This window comes from Lepidothrix coronata, unplaced genomic scaffold (genome assembly GCF_001604755.1).
Source record: "Lepidothrix coronata isolate B3197 unplaced genomic scaffold, Lepidothrix_coronata-1.0 Scaffold136, whole genome shotgun sequence".
NCBI classification, from domain to species: Eukaryota; Metazoa; Chordata; class Aves; order Passeriformes; family Pipridae; genus Lepidothrix; species Lepidothrix coronata.
In genome coordinates, this window is record NW_016690316.1 from 1,147,937 (window position 1) to 1,173,034 (window position 25,098).

The following is a 25,098-nucleotide window of genomic DNA, read 5'->3' on the forward strand; positions in this document are numbered from 1 at the left end:
GTGCTGAGCAATAACAGCTGAAAGGGATCAATGTACTGTGATGCTAAAGAGTCTTGGGCACTCTGAAGCTTAGGAGGCTTTTGTGGTAGTTGGGAAATAACCAGGCTACTGCTGGCTGCCCAACAGCTGTAAGTGTGGGTAGAAAATGTGAAATGTATGCTATGAAGGGAAGATGTATTTAAAATTTGGCCAGGCAAAGGAATGAAGTGCTGGAAAGAAGGGTCAGCGGTGAAAAGATTTATTCTCAGTGGCACATATCTGTGTCTCACCTCTCAGTTTTGATGACCTAACCAGTAACACAGCTTAAATGAGAACAGCAGTGTCTCATATCTGTAATGTTTACTCTTTGCTTAAGGTGTATTAGATTCAATTAATAGGAAGTTTTTGCACATATTGACACCTAGTTACTAGTAAGCAGTACCTTTTCTCTTTTCTTCATCATCAGTGGCAGCATGTGCTGTACTTCTCAGTGCGGAAGGCCTGAAGTGCTTGGGAAGGTCAGGTATGCTGGCATAGATATAGTCTGCTGACTCTGAGTAAAGAACATCCACAGATCCATAAAGCATTAGTATGTTTTAACTGGCTTCTACAAGAACCTTTCAAAAAATATTCTTTTAACTAAACGTACCTTTTTCAAATCCTGCTTTTTCAGTCTTCACAGACTAGGTGGGAAAGAGAACCGTTAAAAATAAATGCGATAATTAGTTTTAAGGTGTAATTAGACAGTGCTTAGGCTTCCCTGATAGTTTTACCCTTTTGAGTGCACAGCTTCATACAGAGAAGGGGCTAAAAGTGAAACATGATCAGTTGGAGCATGGCAAGGGAGAAAGTGAAATTTCTGTGATCTTTTTTGCCAATATGATTCCAAGTCATACAGGGAAGGACAAAATATTATGAAGAGTTAAACAGTAACTTAGCCTCCCACTGTGGCTCAACCTGGTTGGCTTCAAAGATTTTTCAAAGGTTACACTTTGGCTTTCCAGTTTTACTTATCTCCCTGAGTATCTTTAGAGAGTGTGTGTATACAAGAACAACTGGAGAACTGAAGTTTAGTTTCATCACTATATTTTTTGAGATGATTTTAAAATACTAAAATGATCTTTTGACAAAGACTCATGACTGATAGCATTAAGTTTTGTCTCATCACAACCTCTCAGGGGCTTAGGGGAAAGCATGATGCAGTTTAGCTGGGCACATCGCCTGAAGGAGTATGAAAACACCTGTGTCTGTACTTAGTCTGTACCTGTTATGTCTGTCTGTGGCCGAGATGCAAAGTTGCTGGTTGGTGTCAGTGGCAGTGCTATTTTTTGGCAATGTGCTATAGATGAGTAATGATAGGAATTGCTTCCCCACCCCCGTAAACAAGCAAATTGAGACATCTGGGCACTTAAACAATAGAATATCTTGGCCCCTCTTGTGACTACTGTCATTTTAGACAAAAGCTTATGACCACTTATGGGATCCAGCTAGTTCCCCTTTCCCTGGTTATGATGATGAATGAGTAATAAACTCTATTTCTGGAATAATTTGGAACTAACCTTTATTATGTCTTCTGTTGTTTTCTCAACAGACTTCAGTTTCTTTAAGATCGCTTCTTCCTTAGCTGAGACTTCCATTTCCTGTCTTTCCAGAGCCTCAATTTCCTTCTCCAGTCTGCAATCACAATTGCATTTGATTTAATATCAGAGAACAGCACTGCAGAGTTGATACATTGTGAATATGGACATCAGTAAAGCTGGCTTTACTTACTCTGAAAAATTTTGCTCTAATATGACATCAGCTTACAATTTCACATGCATTGGGAAATAAGTGTGAAATAGTATTTTCATTAAAAAACCCCAACAAAACAACAAACAAAACCTGCCATAGATTACTTCTGAGCCTACTTTGAAAAGAGTGACTGCAATTATCTTGTTTAGGGAAGGAATAGATAAGGAATATAGGCCCTGCACATAATTTCCTCATTTCTAAGCAAATTTTCTACACTGTCTCAAGAAATGTGATTTTTCTGTTGTAACTAAGATGTAGGAATCTAGTATTAGGAATCTAGTATACAGACACTGGAGTTATGATTTTGGCAGGTATACTGGTACAGATTATGAAAAGAAGCAAATTCTTTTGTTGCAAAAGAGAGTCAGGAGAATGTTCTTGTACCCAGTAGTACTTAAAGGGCTACAGTATATCACCTCATATGTATTTTATTTTTTGGAGCCAAACCATATTCTGGAGGATCCCCCCCTGAGAAAAGTTCCAGTCAGTCTATAATTAGAAGCTACAATTTCAGGAGAACCATGTCTATCAATGGAAATCAAATTGCATGTGTATTTATGAGATGTAGAACAGATATCATGTTTTGGTAAAAATAATAATGGTATTTGCAAGTACATGTAGATAAAACTACTCTTAACTAACTTTCTATTATGAAAATTAATACAGCTATACAGAATAATAGCAATGTGCTTTCACACTAACTTCATAACGGTGTGAATTTTGAAATGGAAGAAACCTGCTCAAAAGACTAAACTCTATTGTTTTCCAGTCTCTATGGGATTAAGAATGAAGACCTTGCAAACACCCAGAATCATGCAGGGGCTTTCTGAGGGTGTGTCTGTCTGTGTTCAGATCCAAGATGCTAAGATAGTTTTCCATGGTTCTACATGTGTGAATGCAGGTTCTGGAATTTCAAAATTCTTTGCTTTGATAAAACAGGTGTTACAGTGCTTGACTGACAGCCTGAAGGTTGATTCTTCAGGGGAAGAATCTTGATTAAAAATGCAAGATATGCTCATGTGATGTTATTTGTAGCATTCATAATAGTCTAGTCCAGAGCTTGTGTAGCCACAGATTTAAAAGCACTAGAAAGTTTTAAGGGCTTCTCTTTGGCACTGTGAACTAAGGCTTTTACTGACATTCACGTGTCCTTAGTCACTCATTGGCGTTTTGTGTTCTTATTTCTCTGGGAAAACTGCTGGAATCTCATTTCTGTGGAGCATTTCCATTCAGCAGAATGGCAACCATGTAATGCACACTGGTACAGTGCACCTAGGACAGGCAGCTGGGAAGGGTCATGTTTGCACTGTTTTCTCAAGCAATATCCTCGTAAGGGAATTTGCAAGAGAAAACTGGGTAGTTCACACAGGTGTGATACATTTTGCATCAAATGCTAATAGCATTCCCTTTCTAAGATTACAATTGAGTGAGATTTCCAACACTAAGGAACGATTTTTTGAGAGGCTTTTTGTTAGAGGAGGAGCCTTGTTTGTGCCCAGGTCTAGTCTGAGAGCTGTAAGCCTACCTCTTAGGGATATCAAATATACTATCTGGATATTCTCTGTCAGATTTTAGCAGTGTAAGCCAGAACTATTTTGCCAGTTTCATCTTGGCTGCTAGGCTAATTATTGTTATGTAAAAGGAAGATTGAGGCTCAGCAGTCAGAATTTCTTTTGGGCCACTGACACTTGCTGTAGGCTTGTATTGCTTAAAAGCCATCACAGATTGATTCTTCTTATATGTTAAGTCTATATTATATGTTTCTTACATGTTAAAGCTGAGTACAATTATTAAGAAAAAAACCTTAAAGAAATAAAAAGAAAATTTCAAAACCTTCCACATTTGAGTGAAACATGCCTTCCCTTGCTTTTGAATCCATGTCAGCAATCAATGGCTGTAGACTTAAGTTAGCTGCAACTGGTATCACTAGTTGCTGAGATCAGTCAGAATAGTTACAATTAGATGATCTGAGACACAGTTACAAATAGGGTAATAGAAATATTGGCCTATAACCCTGAGGGGGAAAAATGTGTTGTATTTTGACTTATTCTTTACTATGTGCCAGGATTTACAATATTACACCACAGTCAACATTAATAATAAAAGTCTGTCATCCCTTTTAAAGTAAGCAGACTGGAAGAGCTGAATGCAGGCCAGCAGATAGGCATTATTTGTTTCCTTCTGTGTGACTGTTTGAGGAATCTGAATTAATATTATGATTCTTACCCTATTTAAACTCAGATAAGTAGAGCTACACTAAGAGAGTACTACATGGACTTTCATCTGTTAATGAAAACATCTTTTTTGGTATCACAGATCTTGGAATTGAGATGTGAATAAAAATCCAGGATGAAAGTAAAAGCAAAAAAAAAAATATGTAAAAGCTACCAACACTTCAGACCTGAGCTCTGCAAGATGGCCTTAGAACCCTGATCAAAGGTACTGATTATAGTGCTAAAACTTAAAAATTTTATAATGAGGGGGATGAATATACTTGGACAGCCATAAAATAATGTAATGACTGTGTGCCATATTTCTGCACTTCTTACAGAACAGTCTTCATTTAATATATTGAAATGTTGTATTTTTAGATGACTTGATCACAATTTTATCATGTGAAAATTAATAATGAAAAATGCACATAAGCATAATGAACTGAAAAAATCATTAACTTATACTGTGGGTTTATTTTATTCTTGGTTCGAAACACTTGAAGACACACAGGTGAAAGAAAAGGAGGAAAAATCTTGGAGATATTAAAAAGAGAGAGAGTGGGGAGAGAGAGAGAGAAAACACAACCGCAAATAAATCAAAGATTATAAACTGCATATATTTAGCTGGGTGATCAAGAAAAGTATTAAAGTATATATATGCTCTCACACCCATACTAACACCCACTTTGTATGGTAATAAAGAGAACTGATTCAGTGCTCAGTGGGGTTAGAGAAAAGTTCTCATACCTATGACTTGGGATTGCATCTAGACCTTAAGCATCTCTTTTGCACTCATATAAACATAGATTTTGGTGGTTTGTTTTCAGAGGATGTTGTAAATGTGTATATTGGAATTTGAGTAAAGAAAACTTTTAAGATATGCGATTTGTATAGTTCAAAGAAATGGACTTCATGCAGTTAAAATGTTAGGCCAGGATCTTTCTGGTGTGTTTAAATCTTTAGAAACTTCTGAATCAATGATATCTTTATGAAGTTGTATCACAGTTTGTATTTGTCTTGAAAGGGTGTAGCAGCTACATGAGCAATTTAAGAAATGATCTTTTTGACAGGGCTTCTGGTTTTTGTAAAGAAATGGAAGTATGATATAGCTACTGTATTAAATCAATCCTTTGAATATTTTCTTTCTCTGGGGTAGTGCTTATCTGAGAGGGAAAAAATAAGTGGAGGAAAGAGGAAACCTTAGAAGCCAAGACACTAAATGGAAGATTTCTCTGCCAAAGTAGTAGCTGAATTAAGAAAATCTATGGATTTTTCTTGGCTGCTGCTGGCCACCAGCTGATCTGCTAGGATTGGCACCACTGCCACCCCAGAAAAAAAAAAGGGCTTAAGAATGAAAAGCAGATAGGAGGATACCACCCTGAAGAATTCCTGACTAAGAGGAAAAGGCAGTTAAGCAAGTCTTCACATGTTCTGAGGTGAGTCAAATGCTTTTGCTGCTCTGGAGTATAGCCTTAGTCCACCTTCATGTATCACATTACAAACAATTGAATAGACTTTAGTTGTTTTGCATTTTTAAGTATGTTGTTTAGCAACTAATTCCATCAAGAATGTTACCAGCTGAAGATTAAACAAGAAAACAGGACTCCTAGTTCTTCACTCAGCTTGTACCCTGATCAGGATGTGTTCACTTGCTCACTGAAGCTTCTAACATGAACTAGCTCAACTTGACACTGGAGTAAAGTGTGTTTCAAAACAGAGGTCCCATTTAGGAGGGTGATGGGAAGGATCATGACACTACTGTAAATCTCTCTGCAATTGCAATTGTCCTCTCAGCAGAAAGAAACAAAGACTGTATTGGGTATCCAAAAAGTCTTTAAAGTGATTCAGATTTTTTTTAACTGAAGATAAAACCCATGTGGGGGTTGTATGTCACAGGAGACAGAAGAATGTATCTGAATCAAGGGGATTTTAATTGTCAGATGCCTAAAAGAAAAAAATTTACTGAGCCTCTCAAAATTTGTTACTTTTACTATATAACATGTCAACATGATCACGTCAGCAATCTTTGATTTACAGGATAGGTCAAAGGTCAAGCAAGCTTTTGTTTGCTTGGGTGATATCTATGGCATAGCAAAGGCCCTGTGCAAGTACTGAATAGTGCATATTTTATGGGTTTTTTTAGTGGACTTTGTTCACACTGAACTCTATTACTAGGTTTCTGTATTTCTACTGGCTGGTTTGAAACTGTCCTGGGTATGTATAAACAAAATGTAATGCTATTTGGAAGGCAACATGGATGTTTTTCTAGAGGCCTTTGCTAGACAGCTGTTGAGGAATGGTAGGAAATATTTATAGCAGAAAATGCTTGATGTGAATAAACCTGTGTAAATTCCTAGTTTAGAGGAAAGTTCCCACACAACTCTGGGTATGCTCTTCTGCTTCCATTCTCCATCTGTAAAATCAAATGTCCTTGTCCGAGTCCTCTGTGTATTGTGAAGATAAGAGCTGCCAAAGGCTAAGGTGTGTATATATTCTTTTCTAAGGAAAGTAAATATATCAGTAATGAAAATATTTCTTTTGATATCAAGGCCTTACAAACATCTAAAGTGTCTTTAGAACTTCACCAATGGTGAATTAAAACCAGGGTGGCTCAGGAATGTAATAGGGAGCATTTCTGTATTGATTTTCTTTTCTAGGATGTGTTATACTTGTGTTAGAGTGAAGACAGCATGTCATTTGGTGTTATACTGTCCTTGTCACTTAATCATCATTTCATATCTATGTTAAGAAAAAGGAATCATTTTAAGGAGGAAGCAATTTCTTGGAACTTCCCAGGAAAAGGTCAGAGACAGGGAAAGTTGGTTGGTAACACTGGTATTAACAAATAGCTGTGAAAATGCTTAGTTTGCCATGAAAAAAATTAATTGCTGTGAAAGAGCAGCATATTAAAAAAATATAAGAATAACCATTCACAGGTTTTATTAAAGAACAAGTGTAATAAAACAAATAGCCTTATATTCTTGGGAAAAGAAGAATGTTTTTAATAAGAGGAGAATGCCCAGCAACTGCTAGCAAACATTTATTGGAGTTTTTTTCCACTGCAGTGCTTACAGTTGCAAGTAAACTTACTTAATTAATTTTCATTAGCATTTAAATTGCTGGTTTATGGTCATATGATCAGCCACCTAGATATACAAACATTACTTGTGCTCGTAATTAGCTGAATTTGGAACTATGCAGGAAAAGAATTCATACCTACCTACATTTCTGCTAAAAGCAGGCACAAAAATAGAAATTAAAAAACCACCAGTACTAACAAAACAAACAGAAAACCTCAACAAACACACACACACACACAAAATTCCCTGTTTAAGAAAGCAACTGGGGACCAATGATGGGTTTGGCTCTTTGATTTCTCCTTCCTTAAAGCACAAATATATTTAAAAATCTTCTTTCAAATTCCTATGGGCATCTTTTTTGAAAGCTAATCTTTAAAACTTATAACCCCTCTTTAAGTTTTGGGTCTATAGGTCTCAAGCAGAGGGAATATTCCTTTGATGCTAATTTTCATATATTAATTAAAGGTGTTTTTCAGGTTTAAAACTCTAATTGAATTACTGTTTCACTATTTTGTAATAGTGATAAGTTCTAGTAATCCTAAAAAAAAGTTTAAATGGCTATATTCAGAGAAGTAAAACCCACTCTATGTGTTCAGTTTTGATATCTAAGTCAATAAAAATTAAAGCCACTGAGCTGATGACAAATTCAGGACAATTACTGCAAAAACAGTACCAAAAGACTCTACAACTGTGGTTATCAATCAACCTAGAATCATGTTCCTAGTAAATAAAGGAGTCATTTGTGAGACTTTGCAGTTTAACATTAGCCCTATGGGATAGGGAGGCACTGGGCAATGAGATTTGTAGGAACATCTCTAATGAAAGGTAGGAAAAGACCTTTGCTATAGCAGGCTTCTGGGAATAAACTGAATACAAAACAACATGAAAAGTGAAAGTAAGGCAAGTGATATTACTGGGGTTAAGCAGCCTGTGCTGTTGTGAAGTGCTGTGTTATGGTGAAAGCCAGGTACTAAAGGCTGTGCAGGACCTAGTAAAATTAATGAATTTTTAAATCTATCTACTGTTATTTTTAAGTTCTGATTCAACAATTGCTATCTCAGAGCAAAACCCATATATTGTGGCTTATGTCTATTGAATACAGGATGGAAGGGATATCTGGAATTAGAGAAACAAATACTCTGCAATATATTTATTGTACTGTTGATAAAATTCACAGTATGGAAGCTTGCATTGTGTATTCTATAATTTTAGCTGTCTAGAAAACATAGCAAAGTTTGCTTTATTCTGTGTAAACTGGATATGTTTAGCCCTTGCTGAAGTTTTAATCCTTTACAAAATAAGGGACTCTTCAGAAGGGACCATTTTAACCCAGACCCAAGGGCAGGGGTACTACCCTACCTGAAAATGTCTTGTTCCAACTCATGAGTCCGTTGTTGGTCCTCCTGATTCTGCTTTTGCATTTCTTCTTGCTCTTTTGGAGTCATAGAACTTAGGCCATCCAAGAGCCATTTTTCTCGCAAAACCTTTTTCTGAAGGGGAAAAACAGACAAGTAAGCGAACCCTAAAGTTAGGGTGTTCAACCATTTACTGTATTTGTCTTGATGCCAGAGACCCAATCCACAGTCTTGTGCTCTATTTGGCATAAGACAACCTGATTAAATTGAATTTTGACTACTGCTGCTTTGAGGCAGAGCTGTGCCAGCTCTGGTAAAGAAGGCTGCATTGACCTCAGTGCTGCTTGCAGTGGCTGTTGGAATCCCTGCCTGCATCCTGTGTTGAGTCACTTAAACTGTTGCTTCCTACTCTTTTCTGTTTATTGTGTACTTTACATGAGGTTATTACTGAGGTCCAATTGGCAGAGGAACAGGTATGTTGGATCTGATTGCATTTAAAAGCAGTTTTGCAGTTGTTTGATGTGTGACATATATGATGTCATAGAAAGTATGTCTGGAACAGGCTTGTTGGGAAGTCTGTAGCACTTTGTGGTGCTTTTTTTTTTCATTTGTTTTTTTACCTGTGGGATGTAAGAGCAATGTTTACAGTTGCCTTAGTCCCTCAGGATAGTATTCTCTCTCTTTCCTTCTCTCTCTCTCAACACTGGATCCTAGGAAATCTGTGGGAAATAAGGGCTACTCCAGACAATCCTGAGCCTTGACTCTCTCTGTAGAATCACTTGGCAGCACTTCTTAGTAGTTGTGTCTTAGGCTCTAATTAAATAAATGCAGATTTTAATAGAATAGTTCTATGTGGTCTGGTAGATGTTGGCACAACTCCTATTGACCACAAAATACTGTGTTCTCAAGCTAGAGGGAACATAGTTATTAATTCCCTTTCAATTAAGCTATTTAGATTTTAATGATAAGTAGGGCTCCTAGAAAGTGAGATTTTGATCCTGGATGAAACTGAATTAGTCTAGCATTGATATCTCCAAAAATAAATCTATAGTTCCTTGTGAGATTTACAGCAGGGCTGCCACTGTAGACCTCAGAAACCGATAACATCTGTTGAAATCAACAAAAGCTTTGTGTATATATAGGGTTAGGCCCAAGAAAACAAACTCCCCAAATACAAGCATAATACAATAGTGTTATTTTTGCATTTTTCTAGAGTAGTTTGCTGCTGCTCCCAACTGAATGCCATGTAACCTTTTTCATTTAATTAGCCATTTTTAAAAGAATGACACATTGTGTATTTGGAAACAGCCTTTGAATAAAAGATGTTTTCAAGTCTGCTCCATCCAGGCAGTGGTACCAACGAGTGCAGGAGCAGCTGCTTTAGGGCTGCCAGGTTCTTTCTGCTGTCTGGCAAATCCTTCCATGGCAAAATGTCTCTATCTCAGTACTGGGTCATGCATGTGTTATAGCACTGACATAAAAGCATTTTCATTTTGCATTAGGCTCGGTATGTTAAGGGAAAGGGATACTTATACATTGTGATGTGGTAAGACTCTGGGAATGGCCAGAGTGCTGACCACTTAAATGAAAGGAATAATTTTATTTTTGTAGTTCATGGTCACATCGGGAGTAGTGCGACAATATTCTGCAAATTCTGTGAATAATTTACGATGTGTGCTCCAGGTATAACTCCACTGTAGTCCTTAACAGGGCTGGACTAGCACTGAAAGATTCATCCTCAAGGGCGTTTTGAGTTTGTGGGTCTTGCTCTCGCAGGGCTGTGCCAGTTCACCTTGTGGCATTTTTGGGAAGGCATAAGTCATTTTCAGTTTTTCACAGAAAATGTAGTTCAACACTGTTAACTGCTGGAACAAGAAAGTGTGTGACTAGCACCTACAGGGTAGCACTGATGGAGTTCAGGCATTGTCAGAAGCCAGAAACTTAATAAGCTAAACTATAAAAGCCCATGGAAAGTACATGCAAATCAGTGTTGACTGCATTTCAAGCAACTCTGTCTGGTCCTGCCTCAGTGAGAAGGATTCCAGGTAGAAGGAAGAATTAGTTGCTGGTGCATCTAGAATTACTTGATGAAATTTGCCCTATACCCTCACTAGCAGCCTCCATTGCCTCTTGCAGTTCTGTGCAGCCCTATCCACACAGATGTATTTGCTTGAATGCCCTCTACTTCATGTGGCAGAAGTGCACATGTAAGGGGTATATATTTCTTCTCCATTATAATTCTACCAGGTAACTAAGATCTGTTATGATGCCTCATCCCTGTCTTTCTAGTAAGAAGTTTGCTTGGGGATAGCGAACAGAGTCATTGGGAAGCCAGGACAGAGATTCCTACTTAAAAAAAGGAAGTTGTTTTTTTTTTTTAAAAAAAACCCACAACAAACAAAAACACTAAAAAAAAGCTCCAACCCCTCCCCCCAAACAAAACAACAGTCTTTTAATAAACCTGTTGCTAAGGGTTATAAATAGGAATGAAGGACAAAATGATGAACAGGACAGTGATATCCAGCTAACAGGAACATCCATATGACAGTGAGATTTACTAACCTAGGGGACAGGTGCGAGTTATGTTCAGTAGGTCATAGAGCTCTAGATTTCACTGTGAACAATTGGTAAGAGTGTAAATGAGTGAAATCAGTCACTAGGGAAATGATTCTTCTATAAAATTTACCAGAGTGTCCTAATGTTTTGAAAGTCTAAATATGTTTTAAAGCAATTTATGTACTAGATCCTTTCGTTGTTTTACTCCACTGAAATACCTAGATTAGTCTGAAGCATAAATGTTCATTAAAGGACAAAACCTCTAGGGCATCAAGCAGAGGATGTTCAGCAGTAATATTGCATTTGATATTGGGTGCCTGTCTTATTATTTAGTTGTAAAAAGTAACTTACATTTTGGGTGTTCCAAATAGCTAGTGATATGTATGTGTTTATACACCTTATACATATATATATATTTAAATGTATGCTTGATCATTCTTTGCCAAGTGAATAATTTTCTCTATGGATCTGTGATTCACTTTGTTTATGCAATACCACTGATTTTAATTTAAAAACTCTACTGAATGATTTTTCATGGGACAGGCAAAGGAATCATATCCTCTGTTCTCTTCCAAGGGAAAACTATTTCGGTAGCATTTTTCCAGGAGCATTTTAGCCTCTGTAAAAACTCCATAAAACTTCCTCAGAATAAGTGCAAGGTGGGTTTTTGCTTTCTTAACTTTTAAAGCTCCATTATACCTATTAATTTTGTCTACAAATGTACTAAATCTGTAAGGAAACTGCCCTAAGTCTCTGTCTGCACACAGCAGCAGTGAGGATTAGCTGGTTATCTAGAACAGATCAGTTTATCCTTCTATAAAGAAGGGCAAAAGAGTCATTCTGAATTTATGGACATGGAAACTTGAAACATAACTTTCAGTACTCCATGTAACCATGTACTAAGGTGAAGATAGTCACATGTTTGCTGCTCAATAGTTACAGGACTTGGAAAAGATATTCCTCTTCCTTTTACATAAGATGTTACACAGTTGGTCAAGCCTGTCCTTGGAGTAAAATAAAAATAAAACCTGAGCATGGGTGACTTTTGTGTTAGCTCTCCTGGCCCACTAGTGAACTAGTTTATCATAGTTTCTCATATTTTTTTTTGGTTTGACACAAAAGAAGAGAGTGGATGAAACCCAGGATCTGGTGTCTGTTTTGAAGAGGAGTCTGTTTTAAATATGCTCCTCTCACATTTCCTGGAGGAGATGTGCCACACTTCTGGTGTTAGATTCAACATATCTTCTTGAAACTGTTTATCTGCTCACATAATGAAAAGGGTATGTTAAATACCAAGACTTGCATATTTCTAGAAGCACAGATTTTGTCTTATCTCCCTACATGACATGTACTGCCAAACTGCAACAGACATTTAAGGAATAGTGGTGTTGGATAGAAATCACTGCAATTTCAAGTCTCTGCAGAGGTGCGTCTTTTAGTTTTTTAGTAACTTGGAATTTGTAATCCTGAGTTTACCAGGCCATATTTGAGGGAAATATTTGCATCGTTTATTCTTTTTCTTTTTTATAATATATAAAGAAGCAGCATTATTTTATTAAAGAGTCATTAAACAAACTGAAAAAAGCCTATAACCTGCCCCCAAAAAATAGGCTACTTTTTTTCTAGAAAACAGTGCAATTAGACTTAATGGTTGTGCTGCACCCTGTACCAAGTAAGGTTGCTGTAGTGGGATTAGGGAGTGAACACACCCAGTCTGACATGTGAGGCTTAATTTTCATCTGTGAGTTATTCCTGGTTATGATCTCATTTTATGCCATGAAAGTGATCAAATAACACCAGCTCTGGAATGTAATTTTTTTCAAAGAATGATGCTTATTAAAGTCAAATGGAGTCCTGGCAAGACTCCAAAAAGCTGTGAAAATTTGACAGTAAAAGCATGACTTAAATGCATGAAGATTTGCACTCCAAAATCCAAAACCTTTATTCATGCTGTGTTACTTGAGGCTATCTTTAGTTACATAAATCCAACACTTTACTTACCTTTAAATGTTGGTGCTTCATTTTTTCCTCTTCCACTTTTAGACGTTTCTGTGTAATTTCTTCTTGCAGTTTTCTTTTGTCCTATAAATTAAGAGAACAATAAAACTTTGTTTAGAGAAATTACTTGTTAACAAAAATATTGTTTAAGTGTTATTCAGTAGGGTGAAATCAATCCATGCAAATAAAGCCTTATTTTAAAGCTTAGGTGATGCTTAGGCAGTGCATAATTCTTTGTAGCAACAGCTCGTGTCCTGCGCAGGTATAGTTTCCACTGCTCTTTCTCCAAAGTATGTTTAAACATGTTAATGACCACAAAGGAGGGATGATACAAAATAGAAACTATTTACTTTTAGGAAGGGTAGGGGAAGAAAACAGGAAGAAAGTATATTTGAGCAGAATTGTACATGCAGAGTGAGACTAAAAATGGGACCTGACCCAAATTCCTAAGGCAGCCCACACATGGTTTAGGAGAGGAAAGAGCCTGCATGGTCTGCACTGTGCAGCTGTGATACATCACTAAATGAAATGGGCTGTCGGTGAATCCAGCACTGAGTTTGTGTATCTTGTGGCTAATAGCTGAAATAAACAGGAATAAATAAAGACTTAGAAATTTATTTTGTTAGTCAGGTAATGGTAAAGATGAACACAGAGAAATGTGGTATGCTTCATATATGTTGTTGCTACCTCTCAATTAAAGAAAAAATAAAATTTTTGCCTGTGCACAGGCTGTTTTCATGGTTGCTGAATTTTAAAAGGAAAAACCTCAAGTAGTGCTGATCTGTCATAGTGCCACCTTCATCCTTTTTGTTACAGGTTGTAGAACAAAGGAAATGGGTGAACAGTGTCTGAACACTGGCAATGCTTGAGCCTCTCGTGTCTTTGGAGAGCACTACCACATGGAGTACCCTTGTGGCTCCTCTGTATGAGGCCAAACGCTGATTTAGTACTTTGTGTCCTCAGCAGCCAGTGGGAAAGAAATCATGCCAAATGAAACTAACTTTTATAAGATGTATTAATAGGCTATTCTCTTGGCCAGCCTTAATGCTGTAAAATTCTGTTGTTTGGCACAGCACATTTTGCACTTTTTTCTTGGTATGTTTTAGAGAAGTAAATGGAATCTTCTGTTGTTCTGTGCAGAATTGTTTGCTGACTGGAGGCTAATGCCTCTTTCCTTTCAATTAGAACAGCTGGATTTTGTTAAAAAACTGATAGCTTTTGTTTAACAGTCTGTTTTCAGACAAATATGGTTTTGGAAGGAGTTAAGTTCTTCACAAACATAGGAAGAGACTTGTCCTTCCAGTCCACCTGAGGAACCACCTGTGTGTAAGGAGTGTAGAAAGTCAGTAAGGAAGTGCTGGACGTAAGGTTGGGAGTTGTTCTCCACCATTTCCCTAGGATCTGGGATTTGGAAACAGGAAGAGACATGGTGTGCTTGGCTGAATCACTTTGCTGTTACTGGAAATTAGAAATCAGCAGCATGACCACAGGCTCTAAGGATGCTTTGTTGAAGGACAGGAAGTGAAAGAAACCACCTAGCCTTGTGGGGATGGAGGGCAGGACTACAGGTGGCCAAGCACTACTCATAGTATGCTGGGATTTAGTAGGTGAACGAGTGTCAAGAGCTTTGTTTACAGATTGTTACAATTCTTAAGGAAACATTTTTTTTTTTCCTCTTTACTAAGTTTCTAGGTAAGACTCTTAACCAGAAAATGAACTTTTACTTGGTTTATACTATTAAAAAATATTCTAAGTTAATTTAAATAGTCTTTTTGTACCAGTGGAGATGTAATAAGAGTTTTGGAGTCTGAAATGAGAATTTGTACACAAACTACTGTGCAGATAGAAATCAGAGTGTAAAGGCATAAATAACTGCATTTTAAACTAACTGTGTAATAAGGAACTTATTCAGTAGCAAAACTTTTGCCTGTTTCTTTTTTTTAAGTCTGTTTCTTTTACATCCAATATTTTTTTTCTGAAAGCTTTCTACTTGTACCCTTTGGTGTTCTAGCATGTTTTAATTTCACTGGTTGGTATTAAATATCTATTATACAATTATCTAGAAATTGAAATAGATTGCCTTTTATATATCTAGTCTATATCTTTATATATTCTAATCTAATGCCAGAAGCTAGGAAGTATGAGGAATCTATCTGACGTTGTGCACCAGAATAACTTTTAAAACTTGTTAGAAAACTTGTCTGCACACCATGTCTTGCTTTACAAAGCTTTGACTATACTATACCTATCTAGTAGAATAAATGTTTATTCCTGGATAGCTAAGTGATCCATGCTTCTACCAAACTTCATGCTCTGCCCCTGTAGATAATCATGTTTCTGGCAGAAATCCTTGAATCGTCTCTTACTATGCTCTTGTTACTGTGAGCAGGATGTGAAACACCTTCAGCTGTTCCTTTCTCTTGTGCATCAATGCAAGGTAAGACTTGAGCCTTGGTCCTAATTTTCACTACTACTGAAACAGGTGGGAATCTTTCCTGACTTTTGAGAGTAAAAATGAATTGTGTTCTAAAGTGGATCTGTCTGAAAGAAAGGGAAACGCATCCATGGAGCAGCATCTTGTGAAGTGTCTCGTGTGCCAAGTCCATTAGTTTGTGGCACTGTTCTACAATGGTGCCAGTGCTGGTGGTCTTGGTCCCATGGCAAATGCCACCTATTGTCAGTCAAAGGAGCAGCTAATGTTTTAGCTAATATATTTTTCTTTTCATGTAATTTTCCAGAGATTAAAAATATCAAACCCCATCAAACATTAAAAATATTGCAGCTTTCATATTTTAAGATATTACAATCTCACTGATAAAATGGATGCATCTGATGTTTTACTTTTTATATTCTATGTGCACCAGCAGCAGGTGGAAGCTACATAACAAAGAAAAAAAGTTTCTTTTTCAGAGCCATGTGAGCATCAAAATATATAATCATAAAGTAATACTTTTTTTAATTTATTTGCTACGTAGAGAAGATATGAAAAACAATTTGAAAGCCCCTACTGGCTCTGTGAGAGCCAGATGCTGTCAAGGAGCCAGGCATTTAACAACAGAAACCAGTCAGGTTTAGTGCAGGTGCAGTTGTTTATTGCTTTGAGTGCCCCTTGCTTTCTTCTCTTAGATCCTTTACAGCAAACATCTGGTGGGTAGCACTGGAAATTCCCAGGCATGTTACTTGAGACTTCCCAGAGCCACTGAGTAACTTGCAATTGTAACTGTAATGTGCTGTTTTCCTAGACAACTCATACTGCAGATTCTTAAGCCTGAAGATAACCTCACTTATTTGGGCTACTTTATTTCTGCAGTCCATTAGAACAAATACATCAAGTGTTTCAACTAAATGCTATTGACTAATGAAAGCAGAGAACAAATAGTTTCTTTACACAGCAAGTGTAATAAATGAAGTCATGGCCTAAATATGATTTCCTATTTCTTGTAATGCAAGACACTGGAAGCTGCCCCAGTTTCTTAAAAAAATACTTCTTCATTATTCATCTGGAGGCACAGGTGCAGGTGGAGGACACTCACTCCAGCATGTTCATAGAGTCCTCGTCAGGCAAACGTGCTGCCCATTCTTTCTCCTGGATCCCAGGGAGTCTAAAACATCACAAGGCCTGGACTTCTCTGGAGTGCCAAAACAGTTGTTATCTTTTGAGCCCATACTCCAGAGACAAAGTCCAGGTTCTGACCCTGGTTCAAGCACCGTTACAGTTAAACAAATCAATGTACTCTAAACCCTCTAAAACATTTCAAATTACCCTATTGCGGGCTTGCGTCAGGTCTCAAGTAATTACGATAAATGGATCTGTTGGCTTTTATCAAGTGCCACAATTAAAACTCAACCAACTTAAACCCCAACCTATTAGATGCCTGTAGATTTCCGGCTACCCTTCTCACATTTATTTCGATTCCAATGAGATTTTTTTTTAACTCTGCCCACTATTTATTCTGCCAGTAGCATTTGTTTCGCAACTAGTCTGTCATGCTAAGAGTGTGAAAAATATCTCTGTTTCCATCATTTGTTTTTAAACAAATGCCTGAGAGAGTGAGTGATCCTTCTGGAGGTTTTCTTTCATCCCATAGGGCCAAAATTTGCTTCAGTTCAATTCTTTTGTAACTGAATAAGTTTCAGTGGAGATCAAATCAGAGGTGAATTAGGATTCAGCCAGTTTTTGTTACATCAGGTTATAATACTTTAAAAATAGCTCAGTAGTTCCTTTTACAAATTATAAATCTTTTGACTCAGATTTCCCTTTAGAAGAGAAACTGGAAATGATTTCTAATGTCTTCTGCATAAACTTCAGTGAGTCCTTCCTCTGAAAACTGACAGGTAGGAATTTGTTTAGTCCAGGCTTGTCCTTTTTTACTGTCCAGGCAGCGATACTTATGATAGATTGTCAATAATTCAGATATTAAATTTAATTCCAGAATACAAACCAAAAATCTTTAATCTCTCAGTCATGTTGTGAAATGAGAAAATTGATTTGTTCTGGAATTCTCTAGCTGCCTTTTGACCTTCAGGCAAACATTCAGTATGATGATAGTAACGTGTATTTTAGACTGTCCAGTAGTGATTTGCACACATAGTTTCAGTGCTTTGAATTTAATTTGAAAGTGCAATACAACCCATAATAAAGTGAGTACAGGCAACTTAGCTGTTTTAAAGCGATAGTCTATAAACCAGTATTTAAAAATAACAATTTCAAGCAGACATAAAATCTCTTTCTGTCCTGGGATAAATCATTATTCAGCAAACACACAGCAGCTCATTAAGACAATGCTACTTCTAAGCCTTTTTTTTCTAGTAGCAAGTTATAATCATAAGCACTTACTGTTATGGCCTGGAATCTTTCTTTCAGCAATTCGGCTTCCTCCATTCTACAAATCAAAAACAGACAAGTAGTGAAGGTAAATAGAATCAGACCATAAGCAAAAAGCCTCCTGGTGGGGCTGCAAAAAAAGCTGAGGTGATTTGATCCAATTCCAGAGGAGAGAGAAGGCAGAATTTTTGACTTGTCAGGAGAGTCCCTGAACAGATGAGCAGATCAGTCCAGACAGACACATGTAATGAGGGTGTGGAGAGGAGGCAGACAAGGAGAGTGCTGGCATGAGTTGACTGACAAGTTGGAACAGTGGAGCACAAGCCCTTTTCCTTCAGAAGCTGCCAACTCTTTGTTTTAATGTGCTCGGTTAGCGTGCCATTGCTTCTTTAACTCTTAAATGCCCAAACCAGAATCTTACAGGACCATGATAGAAGTAAACTTTTATTATTTTGTTATTTCTCTTTCTTTTCTTTTCTTTCTCTATGCTTCTGGTGATAAACAGATATTTAAAACTTATTAAGTATTCCCATTTCTCATTAAACTTATTTTACCTGCATGTGTTTTAACATGTAATATTAGCACTGTAGATGGCATGGGTTTTTTTGAGATAGTAGTTTTAATTCAGTTTCCTAGATAAAATTTTTAGAAAGGCTGTATTCATAGCTGGAAGAATGTTTTAGAACTGCTAACCTAAAGTAAGATGAACTTTAAACAGTCAGGTCTGTCATTGAATGCTAGTGTTAATCTGTGCAATTACTGATCAGCTATCTGGGACTCAGGGGAAGCTTTGTCTAAGTAAGGATTTTGGGATCATCATTTCAGTGTTACCAAGATGAGTGTAAAATGCCAGTGGCTCTCATGCTGCATTTCCATTCAGCTGACTTGCTGTGGACTTCTGCTGAAAACAGCACTATGTGCCTTAAGGGATGGCATACATTTTGACCTTTTCATTTACCTAAGTGAGAGTCAGCCATACAAAATCAATCTAGGAAACTTGCAGAACAAGTGGAACTGCCCTAGGAAAATCCAGTTGTGGAAAAAAATTCTAAGCAAATCAAACAGCATAAAGATGTAATGTGAATCTGGAATCTCTTTGTTACCTTCAGTATCATGTAACTCAAGTCTTCGTAAGGACACCAGCAGGAGAGCCGCTCAGCATGTTTGGGTTTTTACCTGATAATTCATTGAGATGACTAAACTCAGCAGGATTTGGTGAGGTGGTTTATTTTACAGGTCAGTACAGTGACCTGAATCTTGGTGGCAAATCAGGCTCATTACTAGCAAATTCTAAGGTGCTAAAGAATTGCACACTTGATGGTGAAGTTACAGCCTTATAATTAAATAGAAATCAATATTTAGTTCAATTTCACCTTTCTAGTATGTCATCACTCACCCATGTACACGAGCAGATTATCCCCCTCTGCACTGGGATTAAGGATGCTTTAATGTTTTATTTATACTGTGATCCACCCTGAGGTTTTGTTCAAACTTGCAGAGACCCTATGTTTTATTCTCCAGTGAAGATTTTATTTCTGTTTTTTAAATATTAATTTATACCTCATTTGGTCAGCACCTGAAATTTAAAATATTACCACATAAAAGCAAATGTGAAGTTCAAAGGCAAGTGCATTGAGGTGTATCAAGAGATTACATGGGAATTTATATGAGTTTGGTGTATGGATTTGAGAATGAATTCAAACACCACGTGGAATTAAATGAATTCTTGCTGCAGAAACCAATGGAGAGACAGTCTTTCTCTTTAAGCTTTTGTAAGTTAGTATAGTCTGCCTTATCATATTTTGAACCTTCCCCCCATTTATTTCATCTTTACCTTCTGTGAAGTTCATCTTAAAATTTAAGTACATATGTGGACTTTGGAATGCTTAAAAATATTTAAAGCAGCAAATGTTTACATCAGAAATAAGGAAGTCTGGTTTGGGCCAGAATTTGTACTCTGACATAAATGGGATCTATTCTCAGTGGGTGGAGGAATGAGATCTGTATTTCAAGATCAAACTAAAGTCAATGGGATTGCATTGCTTGGAATTTTTATGGTCTAAAGTATTCTCCTAAATTTATGCCTTAAAATTATTTAAATGTTTTAAAGAACCCTACTTGTGGATGTTATATAGTTACAGACCAGAAGAGTATTTAACATGTCTTTCTCTAATCTAAACCAGTAGACTGAGGTAGCTGGAAGGAGTTTTCTAAAATGTTGCTTCCCTTTTCAAGTGACCATTATTAAGAGAGTATTTAAAAGCCACTTGAAACATTTTAAATTGTTTAAATCATATATATCCCCTTGCTAGGCAGGATTTGTTGTTCAATCAATAGGTTGTTTTCCAGTTATCTTAATCCTATTCTAACTGGGATTTATGTGCAAGAGAAGGAATGGACCAGCTGTCATTTTGTCTGCTCTTAAGCCTCCTTCACCAATAGGAGTACCCATGGAATAAAGGTTAGATCAGTGAATCCAAACAGCTGTGTTTTCAGTCTGCAGGATTCTTGGAACAAGGTTTTTCAGAACTTGCCTGCCAGAAACATATCCAGAGGAAACCACCTAATCTGCAACTTTAAGGGGGGGGGAGGGGGAAGCGTATTTTTATTTTGGTAGAATAGGTTCTCTGAGTTATGCAGAAAATGTTTTTGTATCGTATGGTGAGTCATACAGGTTGGATTTTTTTGCTTCACTTATTCCTTTGTTCATTTCCATTTTGCACTGTGTACCTAATGTAGCAGTAATAATGAAAATCCAAAGCACAAGGTGAAAGAGTTGCATTTTGAATTCTTACAGAAAAGTAGGTTGTAATTTAGAAGAATGCAACATCCAGAACCAAAATCTGGAAGTAGGACCACAGAAGTACTTTCACATCTGAAAATGCAATTTCTGTTGTCCATTTCTGGAGCAATGTCTGAGTACTGGAATAGAGAAATGCTGTCACTTCAGAACTGTAGCAGCTCTCCCTGGCCTTACTCTACATACAAAACCATCTTCAGTTCTACTCTTCCTCCTTGTACATCATTAACCTGGGGTAATACGCATAGAGTGAGATATAGATTATTGTAGAAACAAAAAATTGCCTCTGAGAAGAAACATTGTGTTAAAGGTAAGGAGCAAGTCACTCTTTCGAAAAGTGAGTTTGAAGTGACTGGAGTTGATCAGATTGTTATCAGCTGAAAACATAGCCTGTACTTTTTGGAAAGAGTGGTTACTGAGTTCATGAACCAACATTTTGTGAATCTTAACTACTTTGATTATTTTGCTTTGTGATGAGCTGCCTTTGGTAACTGTGTTTGAAACAGGAAAAGGGTGTTTTGGACTCGGCATCAAAGAGAATTTTATATTCTTGCAGTGAGCAAATGTGCTGCCACTATGCATTTGTTTGCATGTAGCCTTAAATCCCTGACAGCAGGAATGGAGAGAAGATAAATTTCAGTGAAGGGCTCATTGAAAATGTTTACTGCAGCCGTCCTGTCAATTGACCCAAAGGTCTGGTATGGGAGATGCCTCAGTCGATTGGTCTTTTCTCCAGCTAGAACCATGATTTTGCCTTTTAAAGTGAAGAATAAGCCAGTAAGAAATAGAAAATTGAAAATCTACAAGAAGGCTCTTGTCCCTCCATCAAATTATACACTTGAAATTTTTAAAAAATGTGTACGTTTTAGGATCTTAGAGGAAGTTCATAACAAAACATCTGCCACCCCTCAGGAGGAATTAAATTTTGCCCTGAAGGCCAATTTTGGGGAAGTAATGCCCTATTAGGCAGGTCTCTAACATAATGAATTTCTTGGGTGCTCTCACTGAAGCAAAATGATATCTGAATATCTCAATTTTATACAGTTTTATGAAGTTAAATTCTATCTCCTTTACTTGTTTGAGTAGACACCTCCCCTGAATCTCTGGGAGGAAAAGCCTTGAACTATTACGTTTCTGTTGGTACAACTCCCTTCCTGTTGCTATTCATAACTATGAATATATTAAATCATTACAGTCAAAGTAAAGAAACAGCTATTGGTCATTATCTTCAATTGTTTTTAATACACTAATTATTTTAATCATATTTTATAATACGTCTATTGTTCAGATACCTTCCAATATTATAGAGAGGTTTTAGAATGCAGCACGGGCTCAGACAATTCTTCTATGGTAGATGTGTGTCTTATATGCACAGTGGAACTCACCCATAAATGCTATTGTGCGAAATTAGACCATCTTGCCCCTATTTTCTAAAATTACACAGTGAACTTTGTCAAAGTCCACTGATTATTTTTTTAACCAGATAACTGTGTTTTTCATAGCCTTTTTGATGTTCCCAGGCACTTGTTAGTTCTTGGCCTCATATCTTTTTGAAATCTTTTATGAAACTCTGAATGTGGGACCCTTTCCAAAGCACTTTTAACAAACTCGGTTGTGTCACACTTAAAAAACCACACTTCAGTGAATAGTTTCAGTGTAATTACTGTGGTGATAATAAATGTAAGGCCCTGAACAGAAAGTGTTTGGGTACCTAGATAAGTGATAGGACTGTGTTTGTTTTGTGGGGGTTTTTTTGGTTGGTTTTTTAAAATGTAAACTGAAATAAATAAACCCACAAAGAATCTGAAATAGTCAGGATCGGTGCCTTAAACATGATGTGGAATGCGTTGCTTGCAACCTGGCATTTTCCAACTGCTGCAGATACACACTTCTAAGAATAGGGCAGAGTTTTAAATCCTACCCAGCCAACTGTGTGCGGAATGTTTAGCAGGGCTCTGAGAACCAGCTTTAGTTGTTGCGTAGTTTGATTGTGTTTTATTAAGTGAAAACAAACACTCCATAACCAGGGCCAAATCCTGGGGAAAGTAAAAAAAAAAAAAAACCACAGGTACTGTGCTGTCAATAGTAAGTAAACTACATGTTATATTCTGATTCTGGTTTCACGATGCTGTTGGAAAACACGAAGAGAACAGTAGTGGTGCTTGGGTCTAAGAGGCTTCAGTAAGATGGCAGAGCAAAACTAGGGCCTGGAAGACATATTTTTGTGAACACTTTGTGCCAGGTGTGGTTTTCGAGTACAAGTGCTGCTGGTGAAAGCCTTAGAAGTACAGATAATTTGTTATAGGACATGAGCTGAAGTAGGAATTCTTTAAGAGAAAACCTTCCTTCTGCAGCTGGAGCTGGGGAGGGTGTGTTGCAGAAGAGACAGGGACAAGGCTGGAGGTGGTGAAGCCGTTCAGCAACCTGCGTAGGTTACGTCAGTTGATTCCCATCTCCGGAGGCATGGGCAGAGCTCTCCTGCTGCTCCTCTGAGAAGCTGCCTAACCAGTCTGTGTCTGTAGCAAGGTCTGAGCTACTGGAGCTCAGATGTTCTGCAAGATGAGATGAACCTTATCTGATAGCTCCCAGCAGAGCAAAGAGGAATTACTGCTTTCTCCTCCCACACTTCCAGCCACATTTTCCATTCACTTCCTTTCGTCTGACTAATCTGTGAACCAATTAAATTTGCTAATCTGTCAGGAGAGCAATTAAAAAGAAAACCCAAAAGCAAACCTTAACCCTCAAATCTTTAGGTGTCCACTGTCAGTGAGCTGCATAGGCTGAATGGGAGATGACAGGAACAGTAGCATTAGGGAGGAGTAAGAAGGAATGGGATTCCAGATGGAAGATGAGCAGCAAGAGGAGAAAAGTGTAAGAAACATGACTGTTGTGGCAGTGATGAGTGGCCAGATGAACTGAGCCACCCTGCAGGCCTCAGGCTTACCTTACCAAGTGGTCCAGGGACCATGAGAGGCCTCATACTGACGTGTATAATAAGCATGTGTGTTTAGCTATTTATCTGAAACTTGAAACTGCTGTGGAAACATGATGACTTCAGACTCTGGCAATCCTTCCTGTGCTTCCAGATATTCGGTATCCTGTGCTGTGTGTGGGCAAAAAATATCCCACATACAATTTGTTTTGCGTAAGCCTTTCCAAGTATTAACGGAAAAAAATACATGATAAAATTATGCTAAACTTTATTGTTAGCAGAGATAAGATTGTTTATGTCAAATAACAGGTGTTGCAAATGCAGGCCTAGTTTCTTCATTGAAGACCTGTTGTTTTTGCTGTGGAGTTTGTTATTTGGAAGCAGCGGCTGAGGAAAAACTCTCAGCTTGTCAGTCACTCAAACTGTTTCAGCTGTGCCCGGTTGGTTTGCAGGGCCGGGTAGGTCATCTGAATAACATGGGGAGGGGACTCTGGCCGGCCGAGCCTGCTGTGAGGAGCGCCAGGGATGCAGCACAAGCAGCTGAGGCTGAGTAGTCATCCGGATGCCTGTGAGAGTATGTCACCAACTTCTGTTATTCAACAGATTCAGATATTTCACTACTGCTTCTCACAGCACAGTATATTTACTTAACCGTTTACCTTAGGGGGTGACTATTAACTAGGAGCAAAAAACTTGATATAGTACAATTTCCTAATTTTTCCTGCAAGATTTTTTTTGAGTGTCAGGATTTCAGACCTGTTTCATAGCTACATTTTCTTATCAGAATGATTCTTCCTTCTTTTCACCTGAATCTGAAGTGGATCCTCTTAGTGATATTCTACAGTTTGCTTGGTGTTCACTTAGGGTGAAATGACATGAGAAGTTTGACCTGATATACTGACTGTGTAGTGCTGAGAGGCATTCTGCTGCTCTCTATCCTGGACATGTATTCTCACAGCTGTCTTGACTGTCTGCTCACTGAATCAGTTCACTAAGCTGGCAGACAACTAACCAAGCTAAAAGGTGGCTACTGCTAGGCTAAAAAGTCAAATCATTTCCCAGAGAAGTCTGATGAGTGCCAAAATGTGGTAAAGGGAGAGAGTAGATGGTGAAACTGTGGCTATTGGAAAATGCAGGGGAGGAGAAAAGAGCAGGAGAAGAGGAGGAACAAGTAGGAAGAAAAGGAAAATAGAAGGAAGAAAGGTGGTAAACAGTTAGATAAACTAAACTGTTACATGTAAATTTACCTTTACAGGCTATTTAACACAATGGGGGGAAACTTTCTTTTTTTACTTTTCTTACCCCTGGAGGCTGAATAGGCCTTTGAAACACTCTTGGCAGATCAAAGGTTAATATTTTCTTACCATTCATGAACAATGCAAAAAATAATCTGGCTGCAAGTTGTATGAAAGAATATTTTGGAGAATATAAAAGCTCTTTCCTTGTCATATCTTCTCAGATGTGAACAGTTTCTTTACACCATGACTTAAGGAAAGCCAAACTAATCTGCAGCTCGTGGTACTGCTTCATTAGGCATTATTTCGGAAGAGTGTCTTTGCAAATGCCTCT

General features: G+C 37.6%; 1 protein-coding gene across 1 annotated transcript in view; it reads right to left on the minus strand.

Annotated features, from left to right (window-relative positions):
- Nucleotides 1-25,098, minus strand: part of PALMD (palmdelphin) — a 49,741-nt gene that overhangs the window by 7,074 nt on the left and 17,569 nt on the right. The window contains exons 2-7 of the mRNA XM_017827195.1: nucleotides 17,810-17,855; nucleotides 12,976-13,056; nucleotides 8,423-8,553; nucleotides 1,539-1,653; nucleotides 629-662; nucleotides 422-532 (exon numbers count right to left, since the gene is read on the minus strand). Coding sequence (XP_017682684.1) covers nucleotides 422-532; nucleotides 629-662; nucleotides 1,539-1,653; nucleotides 8,423-8,553; nucleotides 12,976-13,056; nucleotides 17,810-17,855 — 518 coding nt within the window. The remainder of the gene's footprint in view (nucleotides 1-421; nucleotides 533-628; nucleotides 663-1,538; nucleotides 1,654-8,422; nucleotides 8,554-12,975; nucleotides 13,057-17,809; nucleotides 17,856-25,098) is intronic.